Below are 13330 nucleotides of genomic sequence, written 5' to 3' on the forward strand. Positions count from 1 at the left end.
GTTGAGGGTATGTTGAGATGTGCTTTGAAAACAGAGGCAACCGAGCAATTTTCAGAAGTAGATCCCCAAGTTTCTTCATGACATGTGCCAAAGCCCAATTTAAGTTTTATGGTATATCTCATAGATACACAGAGGGTGCTGACAAACAGATATAGTCCTTTGATAATATTTTCACCAGCAACATAAAAGCTTCAGATCCCAATGGCATGCTGTAAAGAAGATTGCTGCTACCTGCCTATGAGCAAGGGTCCTTGCTGCAATGGTCAGACAGACCCCTACAAGGTGTTCTAACTGCAGAGAACTGTGCAATTAGCAAAACACATGCTCCTGCCCATTCTGCAGCTTTAGCTGTGACTCAACAGGGAGGCATGACCAGGACCGCTGATATGGGTGAAATGCTGGCCTTCCTGTATGGGTCCTGGGCCCTATCAGTTCAACAGGGGAGCATGGGCAGCTGACAAGCAGGACAGGGTGTTTGGAGTGACGGGGGAAATCCTTGAAACTGATCATCATTTGACTCCCTCTCCAGTGCAGCCTCCTTCTCCTCTCTCTGGCTGGTGTTTAGATGCTGCAGGGGGAGCCACTTTATAAAATTTGGGCTGATGTGAATAGCACTGCACAAAAAAGTCAGTTTTATATGAATAAGCAAAACTTCATTGGCTTGCTGCAATGACCTTATTTTTGGCAACAATTAACATGCTCCAAATAGCAAAATGTTCTTATATAATAAAGTGCATGAGTTTTGCAGATGGTCACAAGTTACTAGTGATTATAATTCAGTGCTCAAAACCCAACTCTGGGCAAAACATTTATTTTGTTTTGAATAAAGAAGGTGGGGGGGGGGGAGATTTCCCCTTACTTCGTGTCTGTACAGGAAATTATGGAAAAATCACCAATGGGAACACACACAAAGACAAAGCACATTTTGAAGAGTTAAAAATTGGGAAATGTTTTTTATTGCTGTCCATGCAAGTCAAGGTGATGCCAATACTCCCCAGTGCATACACTGTATGAATGTCACAGAGAACACATACACTCACCGGCCAATTTATTAGGCACACCTTGCTAGTACCAGGTTTGACCTCCTTTTGCCTTCAGAACTGCCATAATTCTTCATGGCATAGATTCAACAAAGTGTTGGAAACATTCCTCAGAGATTTTGGTCCATATTGACATGATAGCATCACACAGTTGCTACAGATTTGTCAACTGCACATGATGCAAATCTCCACCACATCCCAAAGGTGCTCTATTGGATTGAGGAATGTTCAGGTTCAAGAAACCAGTGGTGAGATGATTTGAGCTTTGTGACGTGGGGCATTATCCTGCTGGAAGGAGCCATCAGAAGATACACTGTAGTCATAAAGGGGTGGACATGTGCTTTAAGGTTCAATGTGTTATGCATTCAGAGATGGTATTCTGCATATCTTGGTTGTAACGAGTGGTTATTTGAGTTACTGTTGCCTTTCTATCATCTCGAACAAGTCTGCCCATTCTCCTCTGACCTCTGATATTAACAAGGCATTTTTGTCCACACAACTGCAGCTCACTGAATATTTTCTCTTTTTTGGACCATTCTCTGTAAACCCTAGAGATGGTTGTGCATGAAATTCCCAATTGATCAGCAGTTTTTTTAAATACTCAGACCAGTCTGTCTGGCCAATAACCACGCGACATTCAAAGTCACTTTAATCCCCTTTCTTCCCCATTCTGATGCTCGGTTTGAACTTTAGCAAGTCGTCTTCACCACGTCTAGATGCATTGAGTTACAATTGAACAGATTTACCTAATAAAGTGGCCGGTGAGTTTATATGGCTTTAATAAATATAGGTTTTACACATACAGTGAAGAGATTCTCCTTATGTTGTTGATTATTTAAAGGCAAAATGATGTTTACTTTCCAAGAGAATAAGCCCCAGAACTTACTGAATGTGGTGAAGTTTTATTTTGCAAGGGATACAAGGAGAATGAAAAAAAAAACTGCATTTTAGCTTCCACATGATTAAATGATGGCAGTCAGCAGAGTATCCCCTTATTCATTTAGCTCTGGGGCAAATTCCTTTGCAAAAATGCAACTTCCCTTGCACAGAACAATTTCGCTTGAAAAATGAACAGTCTATTTGCCTTTAGTAAATCAACCCATATGTGTTAGATCAGGTAACACATATCCAGTGACACCCCTAGTTTTAAAATCCCAGATATGTAATGTAAGTTTCATCACTGAAATCCTCCATTGAACAGTAGAACTGTGAAAGAAAAATAAGCAAGACTTGTCAGACTGAACAAAATGTACTATTGTAATTTGCTTAGGTGAGTGTCTTTGGGATGTCTTACCCTGCCGCGATCTGTGTATAAAGTATAAAGGCAGAGTTATAAAGACTGGTCTTGTGAGGCCATCCCTTTTAAATGCATCAAAAAGGAATGTTAGAGATGTGTAACTAAAACCAAACAAATATTAAATGCACATTCATTCTGTCTGACAGGCCAGCTGCTGACACGTAGAGGCATTTACTATTCCTCCTTTGACAAAAAAGAATGTCTGGTGTAAAGGGATCACTATTCCACACTGTGGATATTTACTGTATAAACCTCACGGATTTCAGAATACTGGATCTGCATTACATAAAATATTATAATTATCCATGGAGCATAAATATGGGACTTAGGTGCCAAGAAGTTATTCTTTTAAAAGATCATTTCACCAGGTGATACATTCATATGACTGAAGGAAAACAATATGCAAATATGAATCTAGGGAAGCAGTATTAAACTCAAAAGCAAATATTTATTATATTATAGACTACCAATTTTTGCTCTGGTGATCCAGCCAGTAAGTCTGAGATTTTTCGGCTTCCTTTACCAGACCAAACTGTCCAACACAAGTGGTAATTAGAAGGTTGAGCCAAACCATTTAACACTGACAGGGATGCTTACAATGGTCATTTTGTATTCAATTATGCAAAATCTTTATCCCAAAAGGAACAAAAAACTGTTTGCTGTAACTGCTTAAAATGTGTTAGCTGGAGTTTGGCTTTAATTTGTTGGTCAATTCTGACAATTATTATTCACAACATGCCTTGATTAAAACGGTCTTGGGAAACCAGTAAATTGATGGGTTTGATTTGCTTTGAGATAGAATATGTGTTACTGGCTGGATCACTGGGTGAAAATAAAGGAAAAAATGCCTTAAAAAAATGAAAATTATCGCAGCCACCACATTTAAAGATTGTTAGGCTGAAATCTACTATTTTTTTTATATCTAAAGGACCCTTTCACACAGGCTTGTCCATTTGGCAGACTCCGCTTGCTCAGTGGGGGATCGCTCTGCTGATCCTGTCTCCGCTCACTGTGCAGAGACAGACCTGTCAGAGTCCCGCTCTCCTCTATGGGGAGATCGGATGAAAATGGACTGCCTATCATTTTCTTCTGATCCCATCCAATCCGCCAGACGGATGGAAAATAGGATCACCATCCGTCTGGATTTGGCAGACAGGATTAGATAGCAGTGGGTGTCAGTGGACATGTCCCCGCTGACATCCGCAGCCCCATAGGGGTAAATGGAGCGTCCGATCAGGTCGGCCTGAAAAACTGACAGGCGGGCCTGATCGGAAAGCCCATGTGAAAGGGTCATAAAAACAATGTATACAATCAATTACTCATGCAAACTGTCTAATTTTAAAAATTCTGGGTTGCTGCTGCTTTAAATGGTGTATGATGTCTATACCATAGAGAAGATAAATGGTTATGAAAGCTGCGCTACCCTATTGTATACACCGTAAATCAATATATACTGTGTGAATAGATGGTTCGAATCTCTGCTGGTCCCTGCTGAGCTGGCAGCTTTACTGCCACGAGACTACTGGTTCCTCTATTTCAACTGAAGGGTCATCTGATCTGGATTCAATTGGATACAATTGAATCCAGATCAGATGACCCTTCAGTTGAAATGTCTAGATTTATAGGGACAATGAAATCAGGGATCGAGAAAATTGATTGGAAGATAGGATTCCTCCATTGTCTAAGTCCTTTGCACTGACAAAACATTTAAATCTCTTCCCTAGCCCTAAAAAGCCTGGCATCTATTGTTAGGATTTTCCAAGACAGCAGGAGGATGGATTTTTCAAACTCCAGAGCAGGATTTCTGAGCCACCAGGCCAGAGACAATCTGGGCTTAGGTGTCTGGTGAATTGGTTTGTAAAGAAACCATACCTATTTGTCCCATGATGACAGAATATCGTGCTGTACAGGTCTTAAGGGAAAGTAAGCACATAGAACTGCCTGAAAGGCAAAGTCCTAAATGGCCACGCAATTTATCAAAGTTAGATGGCCCCTGGATAGTAGAGTCTGAGTCTGGGAGTTCTTGGGGAAAAAAACCCTGGCTGAACTAATTCAGGATGGAAATCATATACTCTAAGCCATGTGTTGGTTCCAGTGTCAATTTCTAAAGGTTCAGGATCCAACTAAAACTTTTTAAGGTCTGGACTGTCTTCAACACAATGTTGTTCAGAATGTGTGCTGACTGTACATTCAAAATTAGATCATCCAGACATCTCACAATGGGAATGACCTGGGAGCATATCATGGGGACCAATACCTCGGTAAACATTTGGGGTGCAGAAGACAAACCAAATGGTAGGGTCACAAACTGATAATGTTGACTGCCAAGAGCAAAACAAATCTTTGACATCCACAAAGCCTAGAAAATCTTGTTAATGGAGGGAGGCAATGACAGGCCTGGAGGATTCCAAGTAAATCTATTGTACTCAAATGTAGACATTTAAAGCCTTCAGAAAGAGGATACAACAGGAACTTCTGTATTGAAACAGGTGTATGGTGTGAGGACCAGTGGGATCAGGATTGCTACTGTTCAGTTTGAGACCAAAGAGATGCCTTCCTTCAAAGAATAAGTGAAAAATGATTCTTTAACTGTATTCTCTACATCCTCAGCACAAAGCCAAAGTACTCATATAGAAAGCCATGCAAGAGACAAACTTAGCTGTTTCTAAGATGCCATCACTGAAATGCAGTGTCTCCGACATTTGTTCTACAAGTACCAGAATATGAGGGTTTTGCTATGTGTTGAAGGGGTCCCTTTTAAAGTATATGATCCATTGCAACATGGTTTCACAAATCTGACTTCCAGCAGAGGACCGAGAGTTGATCCTGTTAAAATCAAAACTGAGACCCAAACAGGGTATTAACCTACAGTATCTCACAAAAGTTAGTATAACCCTCACATTTTTGTAAATATTTTATTATATCTTTTTATGTGACAACACTGAAGAAATGATACTTTGCTACTTTGGTGAGTATACAGCTTGTATAACAGTGTACATTTTCTGTCCCCTCAAAATAACTCACGCAGCCATTAATGTCTAAACCGCTGGCAACAAATGTGAGTACACCACTAAGTGAAAATGTCCAAATTGGGCCCAATTAGCCATTTTCCCTCTATGATGTCATGTGTCATGTGTCATGTGTAGTGTTACAAGGTCTCAGGTGTGAATAGGGAGCAGGTGTGTTAAATTATCTCACTCTCTCATACTGGTCACTGGAAATTCAAAATGGCACCTCATGGCAAAGAACTCTGAGGATCTGAAAAAAAGAATTGTTACTCTACATAAAAATGGCCTAAGCTATGAGGAGATTGCCAAGACCCTGAAACTGAGCTGCAGCATGGTGACCAAGACCATACAGTGATTTAATAGGAGTGGTTCCACTCAAAACAGGCCTCGCCATTGGTCAACCAAAGAAGTTGAGTGCCCGTGCTCAGCGTCATATCCAGAGGTTGTCTTTGGGAAATAAATGTATGAGTGCTGCCAGCATTGCTGCAGAGGTTTAAGGTGTGGGGGGTCAGCCTTTCAGTGCTCAGACCATACGCCGCACACTGCATCAAATTGGTTGGCATGGTGCACAAGAAAGCCCACAAACAGTTTGCTGAAGACAAGCAGACTAAAGACATGGATTACTGAATTACTGGAACCATGTCCTGTGGTCTAATGAGACCAAGATAATAAACTTATTTGGTTCAGATGTTGTCAAGTGTGTGTGGCGGCAACCAGGTGAGAAGTGTGTCTTGCCTACAGTCAAGCATGGTGGTGGGAGTGCCATGGTCTGGTGCTGCATGAGAGCTGCCGACACTGGGGAGCTACAGTTCATTGAGGGAACCATGAATGCCAACATGTACTGTGACATACTGAAGCAGAGCATGATCCCCTCCCTTTGGAGACTGGACCGCTGGGCAGTATACCAACATGATAACAACCCCAAACACACCTCCAAGATGACCACTGCCTTGCTAAAGAAGCTGATGGTAAAGGTGATGGACTGGCCAAGCATGTCTCCAGACCCAAACCCTATTGAGCATCTGTGGGGCATCCTGAAATGGAAGGTGGGGGAGTGCAAGGTCTCTAACATCCACCAGGTCCGTGATGTAATCATGGAGGAGTGGAAGAGGACTCCAGTGGCAACCTGTGAAGCTCTTGTGAACTCCATGCCCAAGAGGGTTAAGTCAGTGCTGGAAAATAATGGTGGCCACACAAAATATTGACACATTGGGCCCAATTTGGAAATTTTCACTTAGGGGTGTACTCATTTTTATTGCCAGCGGTTTACACATTATTAGCTGTGTGTTGAGTTATTTTGACGGGACAGCAAATTTACACTGTTATACAAGCTGTACACTCACTACTTTACATTGTAGCAAAGTGTAATTTCTTCAGTGTTGTCACATGAAAAGATAGAATAAAATATTTACAAAAATGTGAGGGGTGTACTGACTTTTGTAAAATACTGTATGTGTTGTATTGGAAGGACTTTGTGGCAGCACAAGCCCCAAAAGACCTCATACCAGGTACAATCTCTCAGAGATAAAGGTCCAGTAAGTACTGAGGTAGACTTTGCCATAGATGGTGCCAAAACACAGTTAGAACTCTATATGTTGTTAATACAGTACACATAGGATTGGGCAGTGCCATAAAGCACGGTTCATTGTCCAAAGGCTGTGACTTTGACAGCTGTTACTGCAGAGACTGGGTCACAGCTGAAGCTGTACCACAGCTCTGGACTTGGAGAGCACTCTGTCGTGGCTAACTGACAAAATTCTGGAAAGTGCCACAATGCAGAGTGCAGTGACTGAATATTACATACCATGCTAACTTAACCAATTCCAGTGGATTACTCACACAGTAAGTCATCAGATCCTGGGTTACACCAGAGGCTGCACTACAGCTCTGAAACTGGAGAATGCTCTGACATAGTACACATGGGTCTGGAAAGCACAAGCATGCAGAGCCCAGTGCTCAAAGTTCACATTGCAGGTTATTTTTGCCCCATCCATAGGCTTACCCACAGAGTGAGCCTTCATAGACTGGGTCAAACCAGAGGCTGTGTCACAGCTTTGGACCTGGAGCATACGTTACAGCTAACACAGTGCACCAAGGTCTTGAAAGCACCTCTAGCAGAGCCCAGAGCCCAAAGGTCACATTCAAGGCAGCAACTGTAATCTTTGTTTCAGCAGGTTCCGGCTATGGCCTGCAAGCTATTGCTGATGATAAGCGGATATTATTACATCACAGAATAAATTACTTTATTGGTTTCCTTAAAGCAAAGGGTTGACTAGCAAATGACTATGAACATTATTAAAATAGCAATGCTGAAGAATGTTACACCACCCAACAAATGTAACACAATGCTAACATACACCGATCACCGATCAGTGATAACATTATGACCACTGACAGATAAAGTGAATAACATTGATTGTCTCATTATGATGGCATCTCAAAATGGGTGGAAAATATAAGGCAGCATGTGAAAATTTTGTCTCTGAAGTGGATGTGCTGAATGCAGAAAAAAATGGGCAAGCATAAGGATTTGAAGGACTCTGACAATTGCTAAATTGCAATGCTAGACATCTTGGTAAGAGCAACTGTAAAATTGGAGCTCTTGTGGGATGTTCATGGTCTGTAGTGGTCAGGACCTACCACAAGTGGTCCAAGGAAGAAAAACCAGTGAACTGGGTCATGGGTGGCCAAGACTAAATTGAAGCATGTGGGGAGCAAAGGCTGGCCCGATTAGTCCAATCCAATATAGGAGCTACTGTAGCTCAAATTGATGAATAAAATGATGCTGGTTTAGAAAGGTGTCAGAATACACATTGCATCTTTGTTTGCTGCATATGGGTCTGCGTAGCCGCAGACCCATCAGAATGCCCATACAGACCCGTGTCCACAAATAACAGCACCTACAATGGGCATATAAGCATCAGAGCTGGATAACTGAGCAATGGAAGAAGGTGGCCTGGCCTGAAAAACTCAAGAATGGTTTGAGGAACATAAAAACGGGTTTCAGCTGTTGACTTGGTCTTGGGTGTGCTGGAAAAACAAGTCTGGGCCATGGAGGCACCACTTCTCAACTCACAGGACTTAAAGGATATGCTACTGATAGCTTGGTGCTAGATATCACAGCATACCTTCAGAGGTCTAGCGAAGTCCATGCCTCAACAAGTTATGGTGGGTGGTCATAATTTATGGCTGATCTGGGTATTTTAACAGAACTATTGAGTTGAGCTTACTGGGCATGATATCACATACCAATTTCTATTTTTCAAGGTACTGATTGTACTCTTGTTTTCATGATCAAATTTACAAAAACTTAGAACTTTTTTATCTTGATAAATCCGAATCTAGCCTTTGTGCAATCTTACTAAATATTTTTTTAAAGTCTACTCCCTACCCCAAGCTTTTTTTGACAGCTACTAAACGAATACACAATATTCACTTTTTATGCGTTGCACAATAGGACAAACACTTTTGTATGCAGTTTCCACTTCCTAGTATGCGTTTGCTACACTTCTTGTTTACACTTGTGGTCAGGGGTGAATAAGCCACGTTTTTACCACCCCCCTTTAACTGCAAAGGTGGCCGAATAGGGTTGTACACATAATCCTGCTGCGATGCTTTGCTTCATGGTTGCAACAAAAATGATACCCCCTGTGCACCTAACATGACCTATTCAAGTGGATTGGGCAGTGCTACAACCATCCTGCGCCTCTGCACTTACCACTAGAACAAAGTATTTATCTGTACATGATGCAAATTTAAGAATACTTCAGGTGCAGCTTCCTCTGGAACAAATTTCCATGGAGCACCAAAAGTAAAAATGTACTTGACAGACTTGAATTTGATTGGTAGCTGTGAGAAAACTTTTGTACTGGTATTTATTCATCAAGATTTCAATGTGTGAGAGGCATGTTCCAGCATTATGAGCAGGTGTGTTCCAGGATTACCAGACTATGAGAGTGTGGTGGATTGGTGCAGTAGAACTATGTCTGTGTAAAAAAAAAAAAAAAAGAAGAACTTTAACGGGTGGACTATGTTCCTTATATGCATCTAAAGGATTCATTTTCAGTTTTCACTCCAGTGAACCCTAAGGCAACCTTTTGGCCAAAAAAACATTAAATGAAAACTGCTGTCCGGTATAAAGTGCACGTACATTAACTGTGCTTACACATACCCGTAGCATCTAAAATGCTGCCATGATTACAGACACCCTTCCTATTGGCAAGCAAGGTAGCCCATCATACTGATGGACCCATTGCTACATGTGGCACAAGATGGAATAGCACAAAATATTTACATGTCATTTTACAATTTCAAGCAGGTACTACAAAACACTACAAGAGACACAGAAAATATACTGCTTATGAGGTAGGTTTTTACCTATCAAGGTCATTTCTCTGCCTTTCATAGTTTCGGATCACTCTCAAAACCTGGACATCTTGACTGAGATAACAGGGAGGTAGAAGGCCATGGATACCCAACTGTAGTCTCTCTTCCATAGAGAATGCCATGCCCTAAAATACAAAAAGTACACATAATAAATGCACAGTTTTAGAAAAATCTAAAGAAAATGATTACTCATCTATTAATATTTTAAAACAAAACATTAAAATGTTTAAATGTTTTCATATGTGCCAAAGTGAAGCATATAAGCCAACAATATACGTGACCTTTTAACAAGTAAAATATGAAGAAAAGCAATCCTATCAACCTATCATTTACCACTGACTCCATATTTCAAATGTGTGCAAATACCTTTAAAAACCACACAAATATACAATATTCTAGATACAAACACTAATTTCACCATGGGTACTTCTCTAATTTTTGAGAGGGAGTTCATGTGAAAAACAGTAGAAAATGGGACAAATGCTTCTACTAGTTTGCAAAATGTAACAGGACTTTAGCCATTTTAAAGGCTGAGTTAAAGCTGATCTACACTGTATAATTGCTAAAGGCTCAATTCACAAAGCTTTACCACAAAGATTTTTTAAAAATACGTATCCATATCATGGTGTGTTGGCTTTGTGAATTGAGTCAGATATTTTTGCTACATACCCAATGTGGAAATGTGCTTAACTAAGGTTGTGGTCAAAAAAAAATTATTAGGAGCTTTATGTTTCAAATCTTTTCAGAGCTCAGTAGCTAAGCTTTTGTTGCAATATTGATTAGTTTCTCTCTCATTAATTATTATATATGAATATTACTAGCTTTCCAGAAGTTATGTTGAGGTTTGGTAACAGATATACTCGTATATTTAGGCCAAAATCTTCTAAGAAATGGAACTTATGGGAACCATTTTGATAGTTACTTGTCTGGGCACATATCTGGAAAATCAAAAGGGGGTCCAAAGATATGACATTAGATCAATATGACTAATACGCTATTAAAACAAATGCTCACTTAGAACTACAACTTTTTTTTAATGTATTTTCCCAACCAGGCGTTTGATGTTTGCCATGGTTATTTGTTTGGGCTATGGTTGGGCATTTAACTGTTAACTACAGATGAGTCCTCTAAAGCCAAGTTTGCAGTCTGCTGACAGTTCTCTCTGCTGGATTCGCTCACACATCAGCAATCCTATTATCTACCTGCAGGGAATTGGTGGAGTATGATTCTGAATCTAATTTTCTTAAACTGTCTACAGCTGGCTAGCTATGATGTTTGGCCCATGCTGATCACTGCCTAATTTCTGTTACCTTACTATAGCCTGACTAGCTACCATAGAAACAGTGTGTTTATCCCAGGGACAAGGGCTCTGGCGAGGATTGCACCCTGACAAGAGCATATTTACAATTTGCATGGCTCTAAATAGTCTTGGCCATTTGTGCTAGTCTGCATGGATCCTATGCCACACCAAGAATCCATACATTGCAGTCATCTGTTAAGGTGAAGCACAATGGAAAAGGACTTTTGATATGGATACTTATTGGAAGCTTACTGGAACTTGTTGAAATAAATTAAAAGATATAAAAAAATGTTTTTATCTGATTATATATAAATATGCTTCTGTACACAGCAATACCATCTTTTTATATTATGTGAACATGATTTACATATTTTCTAAACTTGTGTTTACCAATGAACTTTGTTTCAACTGCTCATGAAACAGAGGACCATAGTCTCAAATGCTATTCTTTTCAGACTAGGAAACAAGTTGCCCATTATTCTATTTTTCAGAAATTGATACTTATTTCCTCCAGGGAAAATTGCTCGCCAAATACAGTACTTGCATAGAGTTAAATATATTTTATTAAAAAAAAAAAAAAGTAAAGAATGCATTGTTTAATTCCAACAAACACTGGACAAGTACAGAATAGTTCTATTAAGTCCTCCCACAATCACAGTGTTCAAATACCTTCTCTAGTAGAATTAGTTTTACTGAATAGATTTATATCGGCCCCATCATCGTATTTTCTAAATTTCATAAAGGAACATTAGAAAAGAATGAATCTAGGATTTGATGTGTGTGATGAAGAGTTAATAATGTCCGGTCACATTCACACTTTTACTTTTAAAAGCGTACTTTGTCTAATTTAAAAGAAAAACAAACTGTCAAAAAACTTTATTAATGCTCTGCTTTCTCAGGGACCATGCAAAAAAAAAAAAAAAAAAAAAAATTACTAGTAGGGATTCTAGGGAATATAGTGTCAATGCAGCTAAAGAATGTTAAATTTCACATTGAGCCCAGCAGTAACCATGTGGATAGGACATTGATTGCCAGGATGTCATTTTTGGAAGTTGTTTGTGCCAGCCCTTTTGAAATCAGTTAATCCACAGCTTAGACCAGCCTTTTTCAACCTTTTCAACACATAGGAAACTGTGAAATAACTTTCCAGTTTCAGGGAACCCCTGCTAAATATAACTATAGCTACAACTTATGATGCAATAATGTTAATACAAAATGAGAGGAATGCTCCTTATACTTGTGGTTGCTGAGAATAATTGCCCCCTTACAGATAGCTAAAAAGATCAATTGTATCAGTGGGAAATTACCGGAGAGGCAGAAATTGCTCATTGCTCAAGGAACCCCTAGAAAACTCTGGAGAAACCCAAGGGTTCTATGGAACACTAGTTGAGAAACACTGGCTTAGACTATCACAGTATCACAGCGCAATATCTGTGTTTGAAGATTAGACAGGCACACACTAGATGCAAATACAAGCATTATTCATCCAGCACTCAGATATATCAGATATGTTCAGTGGTATAACACTTCCCAGCATACTTTAGCTATTAGTTGTGGGCACAGGCACAATTTGTCTTTGACTCCCAATAATCTTACAGTAGGCAAAGTGCAGCAAACTTTTTTTGGTTGTTTTTAGCTGTGGCTGAATTCAGCTATTTTGCATATTGGCAGTAATCACAGCATCAAAAAATCATTTACAATTTTTTTTTAGTAATCAAACCAGTTTCATTATCAGAAACCACGTAAAAGCTCAGACTGGCTTTCCTCTTTAACACATTCTTATAAACTCCAAATGACCATTGACAGCCAAGTTTTAAGAAGTAATTGTGCTATAAATCTGCTCATATTCCCTAATTTTAGCTCAGAATACTTTAAGTGTTGGAACTGCCAGAAACAGAGGTAACTGTGGTTCGCTTTCTGATGAACTACAACCAAGATGGCTGCCCAGCACAAACTCTGTGAAATGGAAATTTATAAATTGATATTTTATTGACACAGATAGAAATAGAAAACTGTGCCTTTCTCTTGGCAGGGGGGAAATTAAACTATGCTGAGGTAGAGCTCATTTAACATAGAGATTCCGAGATGTCTTTAAAATTACTTTTCATAAAGTGCATAAAAGGTATACTGCTTTACTTCTAGGTATGAGTGAGCCAGTCAAAATTCCCATTTCCAATGGTCTGTGAAAATTGGGACTAAAAACTTGATTTTCATGTACAGTAATACTTACAATTTGACAAATTAATAAACATAGAAGTTTATTTACTAAAACTGGTGAGTGCAAAATCTGGTGCAACTC

At 39.6% G+C, this 13330-nt stretch overlaps 1 protein-coding gene across 1 annotated transcript in view; it reads right to left on the reverse strand.

The window, feature by feature from the left end:
- Positions 1-13330, reverse strand: part of ME1 (malic enzyme 1) — a 388415-nt gene that overhangs the window by 289337 nt on the left and 85748 nt on the right. The window contains exon 2 of the mRNA XM_073626879.1: positions 9723-9856. Coding sequence (XP_073482980.1) covers positions 9723-9856 — 134 coding nt within the window. The remainder of the gene's footprint in view (positions 1-9722; positions 9857-13330) is intronic.

Source organism: Aquarana catesbeiana, linkage group LG04 (assembly GCF_042186555.1).
Source record: "Aquarana catesbeiana isolate 2022-GZ linkage group LG04, ASM4218655v1, whole genome shotgun sequence".
NCBI classification, from domain to species: domain Eukaryota; kingdom Metazoa; phylum Chordata; class Amphibia; order Anura; family Ranidae; genus Aquarana; species Aquarana catesbeiana.